Source organism: Mustela lutreola, chromosome 11, assembly GCF_030435805.1.
Source record: "Mustela lutreola isolate mMusLut2 chromosome 11, mMusLut2.pri, whole genome shotgun sequence".
In the NCBI taxonomy this organism is placed as follows: Eukaryota; Metazoa; Chordata; class Mammalia; order Carnivora; family Mustelidae; genus Mustela; species Mustela lutreola.
This window is the reverse complement of record NC_081300.1, coordinates 68,463,635-68,482,955: the sequence shown is the minus strand read 5'-3', so window position 1 is coordinate 68,482,955 and position 19,321 is coordinate 68,463,635. Positions and strand designations below refer to the sequence as shown.

General features: G+C 50.3%; 1 protein-coding gene across 14 annotated transcripts in view; it reads left to right on the top strand.

Annotated features, from left to right (window-relative positions):
- Nucleotides 1-19,321, top strand: part of SFI1 (SFI1 centrin binding protein) — a 102,616-nt gene that overhangs the window by 81,144 nt on the left and 2,151 nt on the right. For 11 of the 14 annotated variants that reach the window (XM_059140917.1, XM_059140916.1, XM_059140925.1 and 8 more), the window contains 14 exons: nucleotides 8,302-8,383; nucleotides 8,711-8,889; nucleotides 9,882-9,957; nucleotides 10,416-10,511; nucleotides 10,956-11,032; nucleotides 12,033-12,135; nucleotides 13,705-13,801; nucleotides 16,170-16,330; nucleotides 16,726-16,800; nucleotides 17,398-17,472; nucleotides 17,596-17,772; nucleotides 17,843-18,105; nucleotides 18,792-18,896; nucleotides 18,994-19,225. In XM_059140917.1, the coding sequence (XP_058996900.1) occupies nucleotides 8,302-8,383; nucleotides 8,711-8,889; nucleotides 9,882-9,957; nucleotides 10,416-10,511; nucleotides 10,956-11,032; nucleotides 12,033-12,135; nucleotides 13,705-13,801; nucleotides 16,170-16,330; nucleotides 16,726-16,800; nucleotides 17,398-17,472; nucleotides 17,596-17,772; nucleotides 17,843-18,105; nucleotides 18,792-18,896; nucleotides 18,994-19,225 (1,798 nt within the window). The remainder of the gene's footprint in view (nucleotides 1-8,301; nucleotides 8,384-8,710; nucleotides 8,890-9,881; nucleotides 9,958-10,415; nucleotides 10,512-10,955; nucleotides 11,033-12,032; nucleotides 12,136-13,704; nucleotides 13,802-16,169; nucleotides 16,331-16,725; nucleotides 16,801-17,397; nucleotides 17,473-17,595; nucleotides 17,773-17,842; nucleotides 18,106-18,791; nucleotides 18,897-18,993; nucleotides 19,226-19,321) is intronic. The other 3 variants (XM_059140924.1, XM_059140927.1, XM_059140926.1) reach the window with 3 other exon arrangements.

Below are 19,321 nucleotides of genomic sequence, written 5' to 3'. Positions count from 1 at the left end.
ACTTGGTCATGATATATTATTTTTTTCACGTGTTGTTGATTTTTAAGATTTTATTTATTTATTTGACAGAGAGGGGGATCACAAGTAGGCAGAGAGGCAGACAGAGAGGAGGAAGCAGGATCCCGACCCAGCAGAGAGCCCAAAGTGGGGCTTGATTCCAGGACCCTGAGACCATGACCTGAGCCGAAGGCAGAGACTTAACCCTCTGAGCCACGCAGGCACCCCAAGTGTTGCTGATTTTGATCTGTCAATGTTTTCTTAAAAATATTTACATGTATTTTCATGAGGGATCGTGGTTTTAGTTTTCTGGTATTTAAATTTGTTATGGAATTTGCTAGTGAAATTATCTGGACCTAGAGTTTCCTTTACAGAAAGGTTTTTGATTACAGATATAATTTTGAAAATAGATACAGAGGGGTTGCCTGGGTGGCTCAGTGGGTGAGGCCTCTGCCTTCAGCTCAGGTCTTGATCTCAGGGTCCTGAGATCGAGCCCGCATTAGGCTCTCCGCTCCGCTTGGAGCCTGCTTACCCTCCCTCTCTCTCTGCCTGCTGTTCTACCTACTGGTGATCTCTTTCTCTGTCAAATAAATTAATAAAATCTTTAAAAAAAAAAAAAAAGAAAGAAAAGAAAATAGATACAGAGCTACCAAGAGTTTCTTTTCATGTTAGTTTTGGTAAGCTCTGTTTTTCAAGGAATTTTTCATTCTATCCAAGGTGTTAAATATATTAGCAAAAAGCTTTCATGAAAGTGCCTTAATATACTTTTAATGTCTGTAGAATCTCTGATGATACCTCCTTGTACATTCCTGATTTTGGTAATTTGTATTTTTTTCTCTTTATTCTTTAAATTTTATTTATTTATTTCCCAGAGAGGGGGGGGGAGTGAGAGAGGGAACACAAGCAGGGGTAGCAGGAGGGAGAAACAGGCTTCCTGCCAAGCAGGGAGCCCAATGTGGGGCTCGATCCCAGGACCCTGGAATCATGACCTGAGACTGAGTCACCCAGGTGCCCTTTTCTCTTTATGCTTGATCAGCCTTGCAAGGAGTTATCATGGGTTTTTTTTTTTAACTTTTGTTTGCTAATTTTTTTATTGTATATTTTTCTTACATTGATTCTAGCTCTTTATTTTGTATCTTTCTACTTACTTTGGATTTAATATGCCTTCCTTTTTTTTTAAAACATTAAGACAGAAGCACAAGGGCGCCTGGGTGGGTAAGTGGGTTAAGCCTCTGCCTTCAGCTCAGGTCATGATCCCAGGGTCCTGGGATCGAGTCTCACATTGGGCTCTCTGCTCATCAGGGATCCTGCTTCCCCCCTGACCCTGTCTGTCTCTCTGCCTACTTGTGAACTCTCTCTCTGTCAAATAAATTAAAAAAAAAAAAAAGATGGAAGCACAAATCACCCATTTTTTTTTTAGATTTTATTTTATTTTATTTTATTTTATTTTATTTTTAGCAATCTTTACACCCAACATGGGGCATGAACTCACAACCCTGAGATCAAGAGATTCATGCTCCTACAGCTGAGCCAACCAGGCATGCCCACCCATTCTTTTGTTATTGGCAATAAATTATAAATTTTAAATCTGTCTCTTGTGAAAATTTTAAGCTGCAAGGTTTCCCTCTGCTTTAGCTTTATCCCACAAATCCTGACATGCTGTATTTTTATTATCATTCAACTAAAAATATATTCTGATTTCCTTTGTGACTTCTTTCTTGACCTGTGGTTTATTTAGAAATATGTTATTTGAGGGGCACCTGGGTGGCTCAGTGGGTTAAGCCTCTGCCTTCGGCTTAGGTCATGATCTCAGGGTTCTGGGATTGAGCCCCACATCGGGCTGTCTGCTCAGTGGGGAGCCTGTTTCACCCCCCACACCTGCCTCTCTGCCTGCTTGTGATCTCTCTCTCTCTCTCTGTCAAATAAATAAAATCTTAAAAAAAAAAAAGAAATCTGTTATTTAATATCCAAATAGGAATTTTCTTGATACATTATTGTTTTTAATTATTATTTAATCCATTGTGGCTAGAAAACGCCTTATATAACTTCAGTTTTTGAAATGTATTAATATGTTTTACAGCCGAATATATGTGATCTGATTTGGTGCACCTTCGATGTGTACTTTATTTTTTCCTGTGTGTACCTTAAAAGGATATTTATACTATACTTGTTGGATACAGTGTTCTGTAAATGTCTGTTAGGACAAGCTGGTTGGTAGTCATCTTCAAATTTTCTGTATCCTTGTAGCTTTTGTTTGTTGTTGGGTTTTGTTTGTTTTTTTTCATGGTTATTTCATATTTTATTGGACTGATTACATTTCACCATTTGAGACATAAAGCTAACATAGGACTAAGAATGTAGAATAGGAAAGTGGGAGAAACCATCCACAAATTTGAGTCAACTTGAAAGGTCCATAAATCTTTGTGTTTGAATTGAAGGAAAAATCTGTTCAGAGCTGAAGAGAGGTCCTTGGTTTTTAACAAAAATCTCCTAAAGCCTTTATTTTTTTTTTTTTTTTTTTTTTTATATTTTATTTATTTATTTGACAGAGATCGCAAGTAGGCAGAGAGGCAGGCAGAGAGAGAGAAGGAAGCAGGCTCCCCGCAGAGCAGAGAGCCCGATGTGGGGCTCGATCCCAGGATCCTGGGACCATGATCTGAGCCGAAAGCAGAGGCTTTAACCCACTGAGCCACCCAGGCGCCCCCTAAAGCCTTTATTAATACAAGAGTTAGTTTATGGAAAAACTCTGAATTGTGCAAAATCCCATTAGGCAGGAGAAATGGGCAGGATAGAAAGACATGGGCAGTGGGGGCAGCCAGTCTGCAGGCAGGATGTCTGGGCTGGAGGCCACACCTCAGGTCCAGGACCTGTAGGTAGAACCAGGCTGGAAGAGAACTGTAGAGGCAGAGGTTATTGGTGTTCACTCAGTCAAAGCCCTGGCTTTCCAGTCAGTCTCCAGGATGCAGATGCTTTCCTCAGGCAAGGTATTTGTTTGTTTTTTAAGTATTTTATTTATTTGAGAGAGAGAGATAGCAAGAGTGAGCATAAAGCAGAGTGGGAGAGGGAGAAGCAGGCTCCCCACTGAGCAGGGATCCCAGGACCCCAGGATCATGACCTGAGCTGAAGGCAGACAGTCAACCAACTGAATCACCCCCCACCTTGGTTTTTTTGTTTGTCTGTTTTTTCTATCGATTACTAGAGAGAAGTGTTAAAATTCTCTAGCTATGATTATGGATTTTCTATTTTTCCCGATAATACTACCAGTTTTACTTCATGCGTTTGGAATCTCTGTTATTTGGTCCATGTATAGTTTAGATTGTTATGTTTTCCTCATGAACTGTCCCTTTTTATCATTTTGAAATGAACCTCCTTATTTTTGGTAATATTTCGTTTCTCAAAACCTGCTTTGACTTTTATTAAAATATCCTCAGCAGCTTTTTCTGTATTTATAGTTTATGTGGTTTACCTTTCCCTCTATTTGTCTTCATATTTAATAAAGCTTTCCTCTTATGTCTTTTTTTTTTAAATCTAGTCTGACAATCTCTGCTTTTTTATTTTCATTTATTTATTTATTTGAGAAAGAGTGAGCAAGTGAGCATGAAGGGGTTGGGATGGGGAGAGGGAGAGGGAGAATCTCCCAGGCAGTCTCCACACCAAGCATGGAGCCCAGCTTGGGGCCTGATCCCATAACACTGAGCTCACAACCCAAGCCAAAGCTGAGTCAGATGCTCAACTGACTGCACTACCTAGGGATTCCTGACATCTCTGCTTTTTTTTTTTTTTTTTTTTAAGATTTTATTTATTTACTTGACAGACAGAAATCACAAGAAGGCAGAGAGGCAGGCAGAAAGAAAGGAGGAAGCAGACTCCCTGCGGAGCAGAGAGCCCAATGTGGGGCTCGATCCCAGGACCCTGGGATCACGACCCGAGCCGAAGGCAGAGGCTTTAACCCGCTGAGCCACCCAGGCGCCCCACATCTCTGCTTTTTAATTAAAGTGTGTGGTTCATTTACATTTAATGTAATTGGTGTGGTTGGGCCGAAGCCTACATCTGTTTTTTGTTTCTCTGTTTCCCCTTTTCTGTGCTGTTCATTTAGAATTTTTTAATATTCCATTTTATTTCCTGCATTGGCTTTTTATACCTTTTGTATTTTGTATTTATCATTTTATTTTATTTTTAAATGTTTTATTTATTTGATAGAGCAGGGAGAGAGAGAGAGGGCACAAGCAGGGGGAACAACAGTCAGAGAGAGGAGGAAGCAAACTCCCCACTGAGCAGGGAGCCTTATGTAGGGCTTGATCCCAGGACCCTGGGATCATGACCTCAGTTGAAGGCAGGCGCTTAGCTGACGAATCACCCAGCTGCCCCTCTTTTGTTTTTTTTTTTTTTTAAGATTTTACTTATTTATTTGACACAGAGAGAGATCACAAGTAGAGCACTAGACATAGGGAGAAGGAGAAGCAGGCTCCCTACTGAGCAGAGCCTGATGTGGGGCTTGGTCCCAGGACTCTGGGATCATAACATGAGCTGCAGGCAGACACTTAACCGACTGAGCCACCCAGGCACCCCTCTTTTGTATAGGAATTAACAATACACATTGTTAGACTTACTACAGTTCTATTCAGTTCTGTTGTACCACTTCATGTTAAATATAAGAACATAAAAACAGTAGAATTCCTTTCCTCCCCATCATGTTTCTTTTTTTTAAGATTTTATTTATTTATTTGACAGAGATCATAAGCAGACAGATAGGCAGGCAGAAAGAGAGAGAGAGAGAAGCAGGCTCCCTGCTGAGCAGAGAGCCCGATGCAGGGCTCAATCCCAAGACCCTGAGATCATGACCTGAGCCGAAGGCAGAGGTTTTAACCCACTGAGCCAACCAGGCGCCCCCCTCTCCATTTTTGATAGTATTTCTTGTCATATATTTTGCCCATGTAATTTTTGGTTTAGACAGAATTCGTTTTTAAAAATTAAGAGATTAAAAAAAATCTTTTATATTTACCCACATATTTTCCATATCTAATATGGAAAATTGTTTCTTCAATTTGTGAGTTTTCATCTATATGCTTTTGTCCTTTAGCATCTTTTTTTTTTTTTTAAGATTTTATTTATTTATTTGACAGAGAGAGATTACAAGTAGGCAGAGAGGCGGGCAGAGAGAGAGGAGGAAGCAGGCTCCCTGCTGAGCAGAGAGCCCGATGTGGGACTCGATCCCAGGACCCTGAGATCATGACCTGAGCCGAAGGCAGCGGCTTAACCCACTGAGCCACCCAGGCGCCCCTTTAGCATCTTTTTAAAAGATTTTATTTATTTATTTGACAGAGATCACAAGTAGGCAGAGGCAGACAGAGAGAGAGAGGAGGAAGCAAGCTCCCGCTGAGCAGAGAGCCTGATGCGGGGCTGGATCCCAGGACCCTGAGACTATGACCTGAGCCGAAGGCAGAGGTTTAGCCCATTGAGCCACCCAGGTGCCCTGTCTTTTAGCATTTTTATACTATAAATCAGCTGGAGAGAAATTATCTCAGCTTTTGTTCATGGTTATTTCACTCTTGGTCTCATTTTTAAAGGACCTTTTCGTGGATATAAAACAATGAGTTTCTCTACCCCCTCACTCCTGAATCAATCAGTCTGTCTATCTTTATTTATTTTTATTTATTTATTTAATTTTATTTATTTATTTAAAGATTTCATTCAGGAGAGAGAAAATGAATGAGCATAGGAGGGGGCAGAAGGAGAGGGAGAAGCAGACTCCCCACTAAACAGGGATCCCGATGTGGGGCTTGATCCCAGGACTCTGAACCAAAGGCAGACCCTTAACCATCTGACCCACCCAGAAGACCTCCCAAGTCTTTTAAAGACATTCTTCCCTTGTCTTCTGGCCTCCATTATTTCTGGTATAAAGGCATCCATCATTTGTATCATTTTTCCCCTAAATGTAATCTGTCTCTCTTACTTTGCTTTTAAGATGTTTTTATTTATCTTTGGGTTTTGTTTTGTTTTATTTTAAAGATTTTATTTACTTAGGAGCACCTGGGTGACTCAGTGGTTTAAGCCTCTGCCTTCGGCTCAGGTCATGGTCTCAGGGTTCTGGGATTGAGTCCTGCATGGGGCTCCCTGCTCAGCGGGGAGCCTGCTTCCTCCTCTCTCTCTGCCTGCCTCTCTGACTACTTGTGATCTCTCTCTCCTTGTCAAATAAATAATTAATATCTTTTTTTTTAAAGAGACGGGGAGAGGGAACACAAGCAGGGGGAGTGCATTTCCAGAACTTTTTCATCATCCCAAACAGAAATTCCGTATCCATTAAACACTAACTTTCTATTTCCGTCTATTCCCAGCCCTGGGAACCTCTAAACTACTTTCTGTCTCTGAATTTGGCTATTCTAGGTGTCTCATATATGTTTGTAATTGTGTAATATTAGACCTTTTGTGTCTCGCTTATTTTACTTGGCATAATGTTTTCAAGGTTTATCCATGTCATAGCATGTATCAGAATTTCATTCTTTTTATGGATGAATAATATTCCATTGTATGGATATACCACAGTTTGTTCATCTGTATGTTGATGGACACGTGAGTTTTTACCTTTTGGCTATTGTGAATAATGCTGCTGTGAACACTGGTGTACATACATCTATATAAGTCTCTGTTTTTCATTCTTTTGGTTGTATACCTAGAAGTAGAATTACTGAATCAAATAATTCTGTGTTTACTTTTTGAGAAGCCACCAAATCATTTTGGTTCTTTTTTGCTTTTGGTTCTATTTCTCTGCCAAGATTCCCTGTCTGGTAACTAATTTTGTTCATTCTTCATTTAAGTACACACACTTTAATAACTCTTTCTAAGTGTTTGCTGATTCCAACATTTGGGTGATTGTTTTTGTAGACAGCTGTTTTTCCTTTAAAGGGTTTTGCCTTTTATTCTGGTAGACAGTAATTGCTCTTTATTCTTGTGCTTCCTGTTGATCCTATCAAGTGTGGTTCTGTTCATTCTTTGTGTGGGGTGTGTGTGTGTGTGTGTGTCTGTGTTTTAAGATATTTTTAAAGTAATCTCTACACCAAGTGCAGTGCTTCAGCTTACAACCCTGATATCAAGGGTTGCACGCTGTACCATGTGCCCCATGTGTGAGTCTTTTTGATTTTTGTCTTCAGAGTTAGGGCATGGCGCTTATTCCTGAGGCCATCCTTTCTGAATTCTGGGGTTCCCAGAAAAGTGTCTTCATTCAGACTGGGCCAGAACTCCCATCTCCCAGCCCTTTCCAGCTTCTGGTAATCTCCATCCAGCAGTCAGCCCTGAAGAGGCCACTCTGCTAGGTCTCACAGAGCCTGCTTGTATAGCCTTACTTGTGGACTGGGCAGACTCACAGAGAAAGTGAGGTACACACTTGCAGTGTGCAGGGTGTGTGTGAGCGTGCCTCTGAGGTCTCTACAGGTTCTAGAAAGCCATAGATGCATACATTCCTTCCCCTGCAGTCTTGAACTCTATTCTCTACCCCAACTGAGTGAGACTGGCCTGTTCTGCTTGGACTCAGTGGCCCTGCCCCTGGTGTCCAGAACGTGCCCTCAAGGCAGAAAGCCTGGGCGGCCACAGGGCTCACCTTACTTGCTTCTCAACTCTAAGGATCACAGTCTATGTTGCCTCTTGTCCAGGGCCTGAAAACAGTTGCCTCGTGTATTTTGTCCCGTGCTTTTGCCAACGCATGGCTCCTAGTGGCTGTTGACCAGTGCTGCGTTTGTGGGCCTTCACATCATTGTGCTGAGTGGGGAGGCCGAGGCAGAGGTGACAGAGCAGTGGTTCTCAAACCTGTCTCCCTGTCTACCTCACATGGAACACTTCTTTTAAATATTCTTTCCTGTGGCCCACTTCAGACTTGCTTGGTCAGCCCTGGAGACCTGGCCTCTGTTTTTAACCACTTCCCCTAAGTATTTGTGTAACAGCAACCAGGCCGGTCAGCCCGGACTAGAAAGGATTTCAGTACTGACCATTGAGCACTGTTGGTATTTCAGTGTGGAACTGAACTAATGAAGAGCCAGCGTCTCAAAGTCAGTCTTATTCATACTGTGCAAATGCTTGGCTGACACCGGAAACAACTTGGAGAGGACTGGGTCGTTCATGGGGCTTTTTGGCCACTGCTGTCTGCTTTCCTTCTCTTTCTCTTTCCTTCCTCTCCCATCTCAACTTATTCACCTTTTAATAGCCTAAGGGAAAAAAACCCCAATTATTTGGAACTTCTCATTCTTTTTCATAGTGATTTTGTTTTATCTTCAGTGCTTTGTTTCCCATTATTGTTATTATTTATCTTTTTAGGGAGACGTTGGAGAAGCAAGTATTTGCTATTTGGTGGCAGAAGATGTTTCAGCATCGAGAAAACCGCTTGGCGGAGAGGATGGTAAGTGGCCGTCCCTGAGGAGGTGCCTGGAACGGGCAGGACTTGCTTCAGACTTTGCGCTCACTGTCTCCTCTGCTCGGGACGTCACCCAGACCCACATTGCGGGGCATCCTGCCTGTGACCAGGACTCACAAGGCAGGGCAGGGCAGGGCCTGGGACATCTGTTGCTCTTGTCAGTGGAGTTTACATATGACTTCTGGGCCAAGGCAGCTCGTTAATGCCCATCTCTTTTGCCTTGGTCAGTAATTGTGGCCTATAGACTCTTCCTGGCTTCTATGCCCCCAGCTGCTGGACCGACTCTGTTCTCTCCCTGCCATCCTGCCCCAGGCCATCCTTCACTCAGAGCGGCAGCTCCTGCAGAGGTCCTGGTCCACGTGGCACCAGCGGGCAGCAGCACAGCACCGGGAGCGGCAGCAGACAGCAGCGGCCTGGGCCCACCACCGCCACCACCAACTCAGGAGGGCTTTCTGCATCTGGAGAGACAGTGCCCGAGGGCTCAGAACAGAGTGAGGGGCCGCTTCTGCCCCTGATGCTCTTCCCCTCTCAGGCCAGCTTCGACCATAGTGGTAGACTCTCAGCTCTGAGTGCCTGTTGGAGGGTTGTGTTAGTCTAGATCCTGGTTTTAAGTTCTAGAAATTTTGCCTGATATAGTCTATACAGAACCAGGGCTGTAGTGGGAGGATCCTGGGGTACTTCATGGAGCTCCCAGCCTCAGGAACTCGACTAGGGACAGACATGCTCCATGGATCTGAGGTCCTATCCACTGGATGCATCTCACTCACTGGGTGGGGTCCAGTGTGACCACGTCCAGAAAATAGACTGATGAGCCCGTTTCAGGATAGCTGAGCACAGGACCAGCAGCTGTGGCCTAGGGGCAGGTGGTGGCAGTTTTTACCACACCATATGGTTGGAGACAGGGTGGGGCAGACAGCCCACATGGACACAGCAGACACTGTCCCGCTTTTAATGCTGTTCTGCATCCACTTTGTGCTGTGAGGATCTCCCCACTCAGATTCTGGCCACATTTAATCTCCTGAGTCGCCAGCACATGAGTGTACTTCAGTGTACTTGAACCCTGTCAGTTTGGCTCCGAGAATTTGAGTAGATGCTCACTTTCCTGAGGGGAGAGCCCAAATCTTGGCAGCTCTTCAGAGGTCTTTTTTTTTTTTTTTTAAATATTTTATTTATTTATTTATTTGAGAGCATGAGTAAGAGAGCATGCTCACAAACAGGGGCAAAGAGAGAGGGAGAATCAGGCTCCTTGCTGAGTAGGGAGCCCAACCCAGGGCTTAAACCCAGGACCCTGCGATCATGACCTTTAGCCAAAGGCAGACACTTAACTGAATGAGCCATCCAGGTACCCCCAGAGGTCGTCTTGATTCCTCCCTCCCCACTAATTTAAGAACCACTAGACAGGGGCCCGGGACTGTGAGGGGTGTGGGTGGAAAGAGCCCTGGCCGGGTCCAGGCTGCAGTGCTGACTCCAGCCATCCCCACAGGAAGACGGGCCTAGTGCTGGCTGCAGAGTTCCACTCCGCACGGCTCCTGCACCGGGCCTGGAACAGGTGGAAGGAGGTGAGGCTTTGGCACAGATGCCACCACGTGTGGTTGTGGACAGGTGGAGCTGGGTGTCAGCGTGACTCGGAACGGGCATGTGGGCTTGTCTTCCACCCCTCGGCAGCCACCTGCCTCTGAGCACAGGAGACAGGCTAGGCAGCAGAGGGGCAAGCACTAACCTGGTTTCCTGAGGTGACTGGCTCAAACTCCCATGTTCTTCGGTTCTGGTCTGAACTCACTGAACCTAAAATTCTTGGTCTAACCATTTGCAGGTATCCTACTCAGGGTAAAAAGTGTGTCAACTGCCAAATGGCTTGAGCCTAAGTCAGGCTCTTGCCCCATCTGATCCCCACAAAGCCCCTGAGAGATACCTAGTCATAGATGAGGCCTTGGCAGGGTGGGTGGGGCAGGTGAGAACCCCACGGGTGAAGATGGCGGCATGGCTGAGCCCCTCCTGGCCCCCACTCTGTCCGCAGGGCCTGGCTCTGCGCATTGCCGAGCGGCGGAAGCTGACGCGCGCCCGCCTGCACCACCGGTGCACCTTGCTGCGGGGGGCGCTGTGCTCCTGGGTGGTAGGGGCTTCTGCTGGTCCCTCGGTCACCCCTTGCCTCGGGTGGGATGGGGGTGGGGTGGGGATCTTGTGTCCCTCCCTCGGTCTCCCTGCCCCTCCCAGAGGAGTCCCATAAGCCTCCGTGTGCCCACGATGGTGGGTCTCTCAGCCACGGGGCTGAGCTCTGGCTTCCTTGCTTGGCAAAGTAAAAATGAGTGCCCTCTGGGGGGCCAGCCTCCACATCAAAGTGACCCCTTGTCCAGGAGGCCAGTGGCCTGACTTGCTAGGTGAGGACTTCGTAAGACCATCTTCTCTGTTATCCAGGTGCTCTACTGGCGTGGGACTCGGAGCTCTAGGCCAGTGCCCACTTCCAGCATCGCACCCCCTGGGAGGAGGGCCCCGGTTGAGGGAGGGATAAAGGAGGGAACTGGGCCCTGCGCCCGCCATTCCTCTCGGTCTCCCACAGACTTATCAGAGCCAGGTTCGGAGCATCCTCCAGGAGGTGGCAACCAGGGAGAGGCAGCACAAGGGGCGGCTACTGCGGTGAGTCTCCCCGGCATCTCCCAGAGGGCCTCAGGATCAGGGCGCCCGCTCCAGCCCCAGGCAGGGCCAGGCTGGTGTGGAGGGAGGGCAGCCTGGCTCCTTGCACTGCTCACAGCATTGCTGGGCTTTGCCACAGCAAGCACTCCATTCATTGGGTCACCCCTTGTCTGGAAGCTGCTGTGTGCAGACTGGGGCCTTGAGGAGGCAGCTGTCAACCTGGGCATCTGCGAGACAGCCCCCCCTTGTCTTGCTCCTGTCAACACTCTTCCCTCCTCTACAAGATTCTGTGTCTCCCCCTCCAGAGCTGCAGGGACCCCCTGTGCCTCAGCCTCCACTCAGTTGCCTCCCTGCTTGGCTCTCCAGGCCTTCCACGGATTCCAGAGGCATCTCTCACAGCCTTGGAGGTCACTCGCTCTCTCTGTTCCAGCGCCTGCTAAACCAACCTCTCACACTCTCCTTCCCGGCAGGCCTCCCTCATTCCACTCTTTTCCTTCCTCCGTATTTGTTCAGCACATGGTATTCCAGGCCGCCTGTGGGAGGTGGGCCTTGTGGACTTACCACTTCTACCCTCCTTCAGGGAGGTCCCCATCCAGCCCCTCAGGCAGAGTTCGCTGAGCGAACTCTGCAGCAAGTGCGGGGCAGGGGCCGACGGCCCTCCGCCACCTCCCGTCTATGTGCCTTACTGTGGTGTGACTCACCTGTACTGTCACTGCCTGGTCACCACTGTGTGTCACGTACATGCACGAGGACATAGTATTTGGTCTTGTTCACCGTGGTGCCCCTGGGGCTCCCCCAGTGCCTGGCACGGAGCAGAGGCTCACCAGCCCTGTGTCAAGTGTGTCACCATAAATATGGCTGTTGGTGAGACTGATATTCTTAGGTACAAGGAGTCTGTCCTCAATTGAGGAGTGGGCAGAAGAAGCGGGAATGACTCACAGGAACCTCCCCCATCTCATACGCACTGCTGACACCCTCATCTCCCCGGCCTGTGTTCCTGCAGGAGTGTGTTCCGTCGCTGGAGAGAGAACACCCTGGCCCGTGTGCACGAAGCCCAGCAAAGCTCCCGAGCACGCGCTCACTACCAGCGAACCTTGTGTTCCAAGGTGAGGCCTGGGGAGACCAGCTGGTTGCCCAGGAGGGTTTGGGACCTCGCTCCTGCGAGGGGGTCACCCCGAAGCTAGGCACTGAACAAGGAACCCAGGACATGGGCTCACTCATCCTCCTCCATGCAGGTTTGTTTGTTTTTTTTTGCTGGATTATGAACCAATATCTGTTAAAATAAAAACACAGTGAGCACACTGGTTCTTATCAGAACCAGTACTTCCGGGCGCCTGGGTGGCTCAGTGGGTTAAGCCGCTGCCTTCGGCTCAGGTCATGATCTCAGGGTCCTGGGATCGAGTCCCGCATCGGGCTCTCTGCTCAGCAGGGGGCCAGCTTCCCTTCCTCTCTCTCTGCCTGCCTCTCTGTCTACTTGTGATTTCTCTCTGTCAAATAAATAAATAAAATCTTTAAAAAAAGAAGGAAAAAAAAAAAAGAACCAGTACTTCCTACACATGTGGAATTTTCCACTGGGACAAGCCATGTCAGTGTGGCCCTCCTTCTCTTCATCTGTCAGAGGATGTTCATTGTGGCTGATTTTGTGGCTGCAGAGGCTTTCTCAAAAGTGTAGAGCACCCCGGGAATGTGAGATTGTTGGTCATCATCTGTGGGAAGTGGCCCCAAAATGCCACCTGGTGGGGCCTGTCCTATGTGCTGCAAGAGGAAGGGCGTGCCAGCTCACGACCCTGTGAGGAAGGCGTATTATGCAACAGGGTAGTTCAGAAATGAAGGGACATGGGGCGCCTGGGTGGCTCAGTGGGTTGAGCCGCTGCCTTCGGCTCAGGTCATGATCTCGGGGTGCTGGGATCGAGTCCCGCATCGGGCTCTCTGCTCGGCAGGGAGCCTGCTTCCCTTCCTCTCTCTCTGCCTGCCTCTCTGCCTACTTGTGATCTCTCTCTGTCAAATAAATAAATGAAGTCTTTAAAAAAAAAAAAAAAAAAAAAAAAAAAAAAAAAAAAAAAAAAAAAGAAATGAAGGGACAGCAGTGGTCCCGGCACTGGGGGCTGTTTTAGAGAGGATTTTTGCCAGGAGCTCTGAACAGCAGTGGTTCTCCCACTGGAAGGCCGGGGAAGACTGGTCCTGACAACTTGGAAGCCTCCAGAGGGTGAAGAACTGTGACAAAGTCAAGGCCTAGTCTGCTGTCAGACTTGCTTGGCTTCCGGCTGGGAAGGGAGGCCTTTTTTGCAGAGAATGGAATTTGTGCCTAAGGAGCTGGGGAGCGGGCAACCCCGGCTGCTTGACTTCTTTGTAAAGTGCTCTGCTAGTGTGATTTCATGGATTGCATGAAGATGCACGCATCTGATGCACAGCTTCGTTCAACACCTAATAATGGAACAAATGCCCATGGGACGCCTTGACTTCTTGATGGCGTGCTCAGAAGTTGAACTCCTATAGAACAGTTCATTGCCTGGGATACTTTGCTTCCTGTGGGGACTGGGGGCTTTGGTCCATGGCCTGGGGTCTGTGCTGCTGGCCGGTGTTTTCCGGAACATGTGTGGGTGCCATGTCCCTGCTCAGCCCCACAGCGCTGGGCGTCCCGGGAAGTCAGGCTCTGCTCTTCATCTGTCCCTTAGGTCCTGGTGCAGTGGCGGGAGGCTGCATCCGTGCAGATATACTACCGACAGCAGGAGGACTGTGCCATTAAGGAGGCCCAGAAGGTGCTGGATAGGGGTGAGTGGAGTTCCTGGCAGCTGGGGAGGGGGCTCTGAAGGACATAGAACTGTCTCGTGTTCCATCTCTTCCCCCTCAGTCTTTGTATTCTTCTACCCTGTGTGAGTTTTCTGTTGCTGAGATAACAGTAATGCGGACTGGGAGGTTTCCACCAGCAGAAGATTGTTCTCTTGGCCTTCTGGAGGCCATGTCTGAAACTGGGGTGTTAGCGGGGCCATGATTCCTGTGAAGGCTGGAGGGGAGAATCCTTCCTTGCCTCTTTCAGCCTCTGACAGCCCCGGCAGTCCTTGGTGTTTACTGGCTCACAGACCCATCCCTCCAGCCTCGGCCTCTGCGGGCACAGGGCTATCTGCCCTACTACCACGTCTCTCAGAAGGACGCCAGTCCTCCTGGGTTAAGGGCCTGCCCTGCTCCAGGGTGGCGTCAGCTGACTACACTGACCGTCTTGCCGAGTCACAGCAGTTCGGAGGTTCAGGATGAGGCTCCGGGTTTGGGAGGAGGGGTAACCATTCAACCCAGCGTGTCACAGCGTTCTCTTCCCAGCCAGTTGCCAACCAGTTGATGTTCAGGTGTAAGACCGAGGCTTAGTATCTGATCCTCATGAAGGAATCAAGGGGAGGGAGTTTGCTTCCTTGTGTCGCTGGGTCCTTGTGTGTTCAGGGAGTAGTGGCCTTGGGCAGCCTGACTCCCTGCTGTACAGAGAGCCTGGGGAAGACCGTCAGATAGGAGCACAGGTGAGATGCAGGGAAACTGAGGCCCATGGCCCTGCAGTAGGGACATGAGCAGTGGTTAGAATAAATGACAATACAACCGGAAATGAAAACAAATTTTTTAAATCGGACTGGAGGGAAGACAGGTCAAGTTGTTGGTTTGCTCCAGGACAAAAACTGATAAACTGGTTTGGTTCTGACTGCACTATTTATGTGGCTAAACACACATCTCTGCTTTCCTTTGGACAGAACCCTGGGGGTCAAACATCCCGCACCTACTCCACGCTAGTGTGCTTCTCTGTGTCCTTAAGCTGCCCCCCCACCCCAGAAACCAGTGCTGTTTCCAGGTGTCTCCCAAGAAAGAAGTTGAGGGGTTTGGCCCATTCTGGGGCCTCTGTTTGGGCAGAGTTTTGGCATCAGCACTGCAGAGGCCTTGCCAGTGGGGGTCAGGTGGCCATAGCAGGTGTTAGAGGGGACAGGCACAGGCTGCACCCTGGACTGCAGGAGCGAGGGGCAAGCAGCTTTCCGTGGAAGGTGTTGGGTGGCACACGGTGGGCCCTGGGATTGCTGTGTCCTTTACAGGTGGTACAAGGATTTGGGAGATCACAAGACAAGACACTGTGTTCTCGGCACATAGCAGATGTGCACTCAGTGCCTGCGGAACCATTTCTGGGCTTAGTTAAGGCCTCGAGTCTCAGGCACACCTTGGCAGCCCGAGGGCGGGGCTGAGTGCTGGAGGAGGAGGAGTTCAGGGTAATGTGTCCTAAGACACATTCAACAGAGTGTCTGATACGGGCAGGGTCAGGTGCTGGCTGTGTGGCCCCATTAAGGCCTCTCTGAGCCTCAGTTTCCCCATCTGCAAAATGGAATAATAGTAGCTGCCTTGTGGGGTTGTCGTAAGGACCCAGTGAGAGGTACACCCTGGAAGCAGTATGCAGGAAGTATCAGCACTTGGGCCTAAGGCTTTGCCTCCAGGCCTACAAACCTGCCTTCCCTGCCCCCTCCAGCAGTTCCCAGAGGACACCTCCATCTTGGCATCAGTGCCTTAGTATCTGTTGTCTATAAAAGAAACTTGTCTCAGGGCTTAAGGGAAAAACCTAAAAGAAAAAAAAATAGAAGAAGAAGAGGAAAGTGCTTGCTCCCCCTTGAGAATCTGGTGACACAGAAACAAAATGCATGCAGTAGCCTCCGCCTGCTTGCAGCACCCAGAATAGCAGACGCTGTGCCTCCTCCAAGGCCTGGTTGGAGCAGCTTAGACTCTCTGAGCCTGGGTTTCCTCCCAGGCCAAATAGGGCCATGGCCCCCCATTCCTTCAGACACAGAGTCTTGTCCTCCAGGTGTCCAGTGGCCTTCCGTGGGCCGCTTCATGGGGGTACTACAGACACGTGGTCACTGTCGACAGGCGGGTGGTTCTGGTTGACTCTTTGGGGGCACAATAGTAAACGGCACACCAGGTTATGGTCCCTAGGGTGCTCATGGCCACTGAAGGTGGCCACAGCTGTCAACACACAGCGGCCACCGTCCCCATGTGGCGGTTTCACCGAGTGGAGGCTGACACCCCAGCTCTACCCCGACACAACCTTTTCAGCTCTCTGAACCTTGCAGATTCGTTTGTAGAAACCTCCAAAAAAGTAAACCCTGACTTGGATCTGCCTTAGGTTGTCTCAGGACGTGGTTTCGGCGCTGGCGGGACCGAGGCCAGAGGGCGGCCCAGCAGAGAGCCCAGCTCAGGAGGGCGGCTGCACACCATGGCTGGCGGCTGCTGCTGCAAGCTCTGGCCCAGTGGAAGGCGCACCATCTGGGCTGCATCAGGAAGCGGGTGAGGCAAGCGGCGGCTCCCGGGCCAGGAGACCACCACCTGGGGAAGAGGAGGGCTCTGTGGCAGAACCCACGACCGCCAGGATGGGTGCTGGGTGGTTGCCGCCCTGCAGGCACAAGGCTGCAGGGACCTTTCTGGGAAGGCTGAGGGAAGCCAGCCTCTGGGTCGGGTCTCCCCCAGGCACCAGATGGCCCAAGAGGGAAACCTAGCTCATCCTGAAGGGTGGGGTGTCAGAGCTCGATGCTCCTGCCTGGTACAGGAAGCCTTAGCTTCATCCAGGACTCTTCTTGGAGATGGGAGGACAGTTCTCTTGGGCCGAGAGCCTTTCACCACAAGGCTGTGCCCAGATGATTGGGATGCAGGGCCCTGACTGCTTTTAGCTGCTCTCTCTCCAGCTCCTGCAAAGGCAGGGTGCCCAGCTCCTGGCCCAGACCCGCAGCCGGGCCTGCTTCCGCCAGTGGAAACAACAGGTGGGAGCCAAGGAGAAGCCCCTTCCCCCTCCCACTGCCTCCTGAACCCACATTTATTATTTTTATTTATTTAATCTCTGTACCCAACATGGGGCTCAAACTCACAACCCCAAGATCAAGAGTCACATACTCCATGGCACCCCCACATTTAAAATTTTAAATTCCACCCTTGTCTGAGGGCTCCCCCAACCCTGGTCATTTCCCGGCACTGCCCAGTTCCTTTCATCTGTGACCTATACAAGCCCATCACTTCAGGGCCCTGTTTCTACAGTGTCACATTAGGGTATTACCCAAAATTAATATGAATGCATTTTAAGTCTTCACCAAGGACGTGCTAAAACACCAGGCAGGGTTGCATTGTGCCCAGCAGACCTTCCTGTGCCCAGCACTCTGCCCCACTCGCCCCCTTCCCCCAGAGCTCTGCCTTTGTTCTTCCCAGAGGATCACTCCTTGGTCCACCAACTCAGGGCCAGGCAGCACTGGGCCCTTCCCAGTGGAGGGAGGGCAGCCTTACTAGAAAAGGGTCTCAGAGTGACCAGGTCCCTTTGGTCAGAGTGGCCTCCCTGACTTCCATAATCTTCTTTTTCTGGCACATAGCTGGCGAACAGGAGGCGGGAACAGCAGGGCACAGCCCGGGCCCTGTGGTTCTGGGCCTTCTCACTACAGGCAAAGGTAACAGGGGCTCCACACCCAGCTGTCCCTGTACGCCTCGGGGGAGGCCAGGGTGGGTCGTGGGCACAGCCCTGGGGGGAGCCTTAAGCAGGGAGAACTGGGCCTCCTCTCCTCTCTCTGGAGGTGTGGGCCTCGTGGCTGGGCTTTGTGCTGGAGAGGAGAAGAAAGAAGGCGCGTCAGGAGCAGGCCGTACAGGCCTACCAGCAGCAGCTCCTCCGGGAGGGTGCCACACGCCTTTTACGGTTCGCGGGTGGCATGAAGGCCCTCCGGCAGCAGCTGCATGCCCAGCAGCAGGTGCAGGTGAGGGTCCCCTGCCTTCTCACGGGGAGCAGGTCAGACACAGCACGACTTGACCAGATGCCCGTTGCAGGCGGCTCACAGTCTCCACCGTGCGGTCCATCGCTGTGCCATGCTCTGGAAACAGAAGGTTCTGGGCCAGGACAGGGAGACTCATCCTACCACATCCACCATGCCCAGGAGGAGAGTGACATTTGACAGTCCCCTTTCCAGCTATGTTGCAGCTGGGGCTGGGGATGCTGCTCCGGAGACCAAGAAGCCACCAGTTCCTCATGGGCCCTGGGGGGCTCGGGGCAGCCTGTCCCTGGCTGCTGGGGACCCCCACCTCCTAGAGCTGTGAGTAGCCCATCCCTCGCCTCTTCCTCCTTGCTTTTTGCCTGGAGCAGAAATTTGCACTACACAAGGAGGGAGGTCCCAGCTGAACTGTGTGGACCCCTTTCTCTAGCAGGATCCTGTCCCTCCCATTCCATCAGCCCCAAATAAAGGAACCGCAGCCTCTGTTCCTGCAGAATGTGGGGGAGAGAACATATAGTTTTTAAAAAAGGAATCGGCTGTCGGGCAGCCCCGCCCTCACGCCCCCAGACCTGCCAGTCACCCTGCTTCTCCCCTTCCGACCAGGAAACCCCACTGTTTGTAACCTGGCCCATCCCTGCACACCGGGCTGACCCAGCTGTTGGCTCCCAGAGTGACCAGCACTGCCTGAGCCTCAGTCTGCTTCCCTTGGCTCCGGATCCCAACAGGGCCTGACCCGGAAGAGTCAGGAAGAGTGTGTTCCTCCTCTGATGTGGGAGGGGCACCTGTGTCACTGGGTAGCTGCAGAGGTCAAATGAAGTGAGGCAGGTGAGGCACCTCCACGACATCAAGCTCACTTCATTGGAATTACTGAAAGTACTCTGTGGCCCAGGTCCACTCCCCGTCACCTGCAGACCGTAGACCAGCAGTTTCCGTTTCCCTATAAGATTGGAGGGGTGGGACTGGATGCCCTAGGTAGGCGAGAGGACTAGGCCTGTTTTTCTTCCCAGCAATGATGCCCGCTTGGCAAGAAAGCAGCCTCGACGCCCACATTTCCTGCTGGAGCTGGAGCCGAGCCAGAGGCCCCTGGGGTGTGGCACCCTTGGGGTGAAAGGGTATATGGTGTGGTCCTAGGGTGGGTGGCTTCCTTTCCTTCCTGCTTCTCAGGCCAGGTACCAGGGCCTGACCAGCTCCTGTTGTCCCTCTGCTTAGGCCCAAGGCACCACAGGAATGTGACTCAGGCATGGCCCAGCCAGCAGGCCCTGCCCTGATGAGGCCTTTCCTACCAACGGCCTGGGCAGCCCTGGTCCCAAGCAGCCACCTGCCCCAGCCCAAGGCCCTGCTGAGTCACCCTGGCCCAAAGCTGCCCCCCACGTTGAATACAGGCCCAGAGCTACTGCCCCCTTCATCCTTCATGCCATGTGTGGTGGAAATCCCTGCCAGGGTAAGTCCTCCTAGTCACCTGGGGTCTTGTTCTTTGGTCTGGCCTTCAGTGCTCTTCTCACACTCTCAGTGCTGTAGCCACAGCAGTACTCACTGC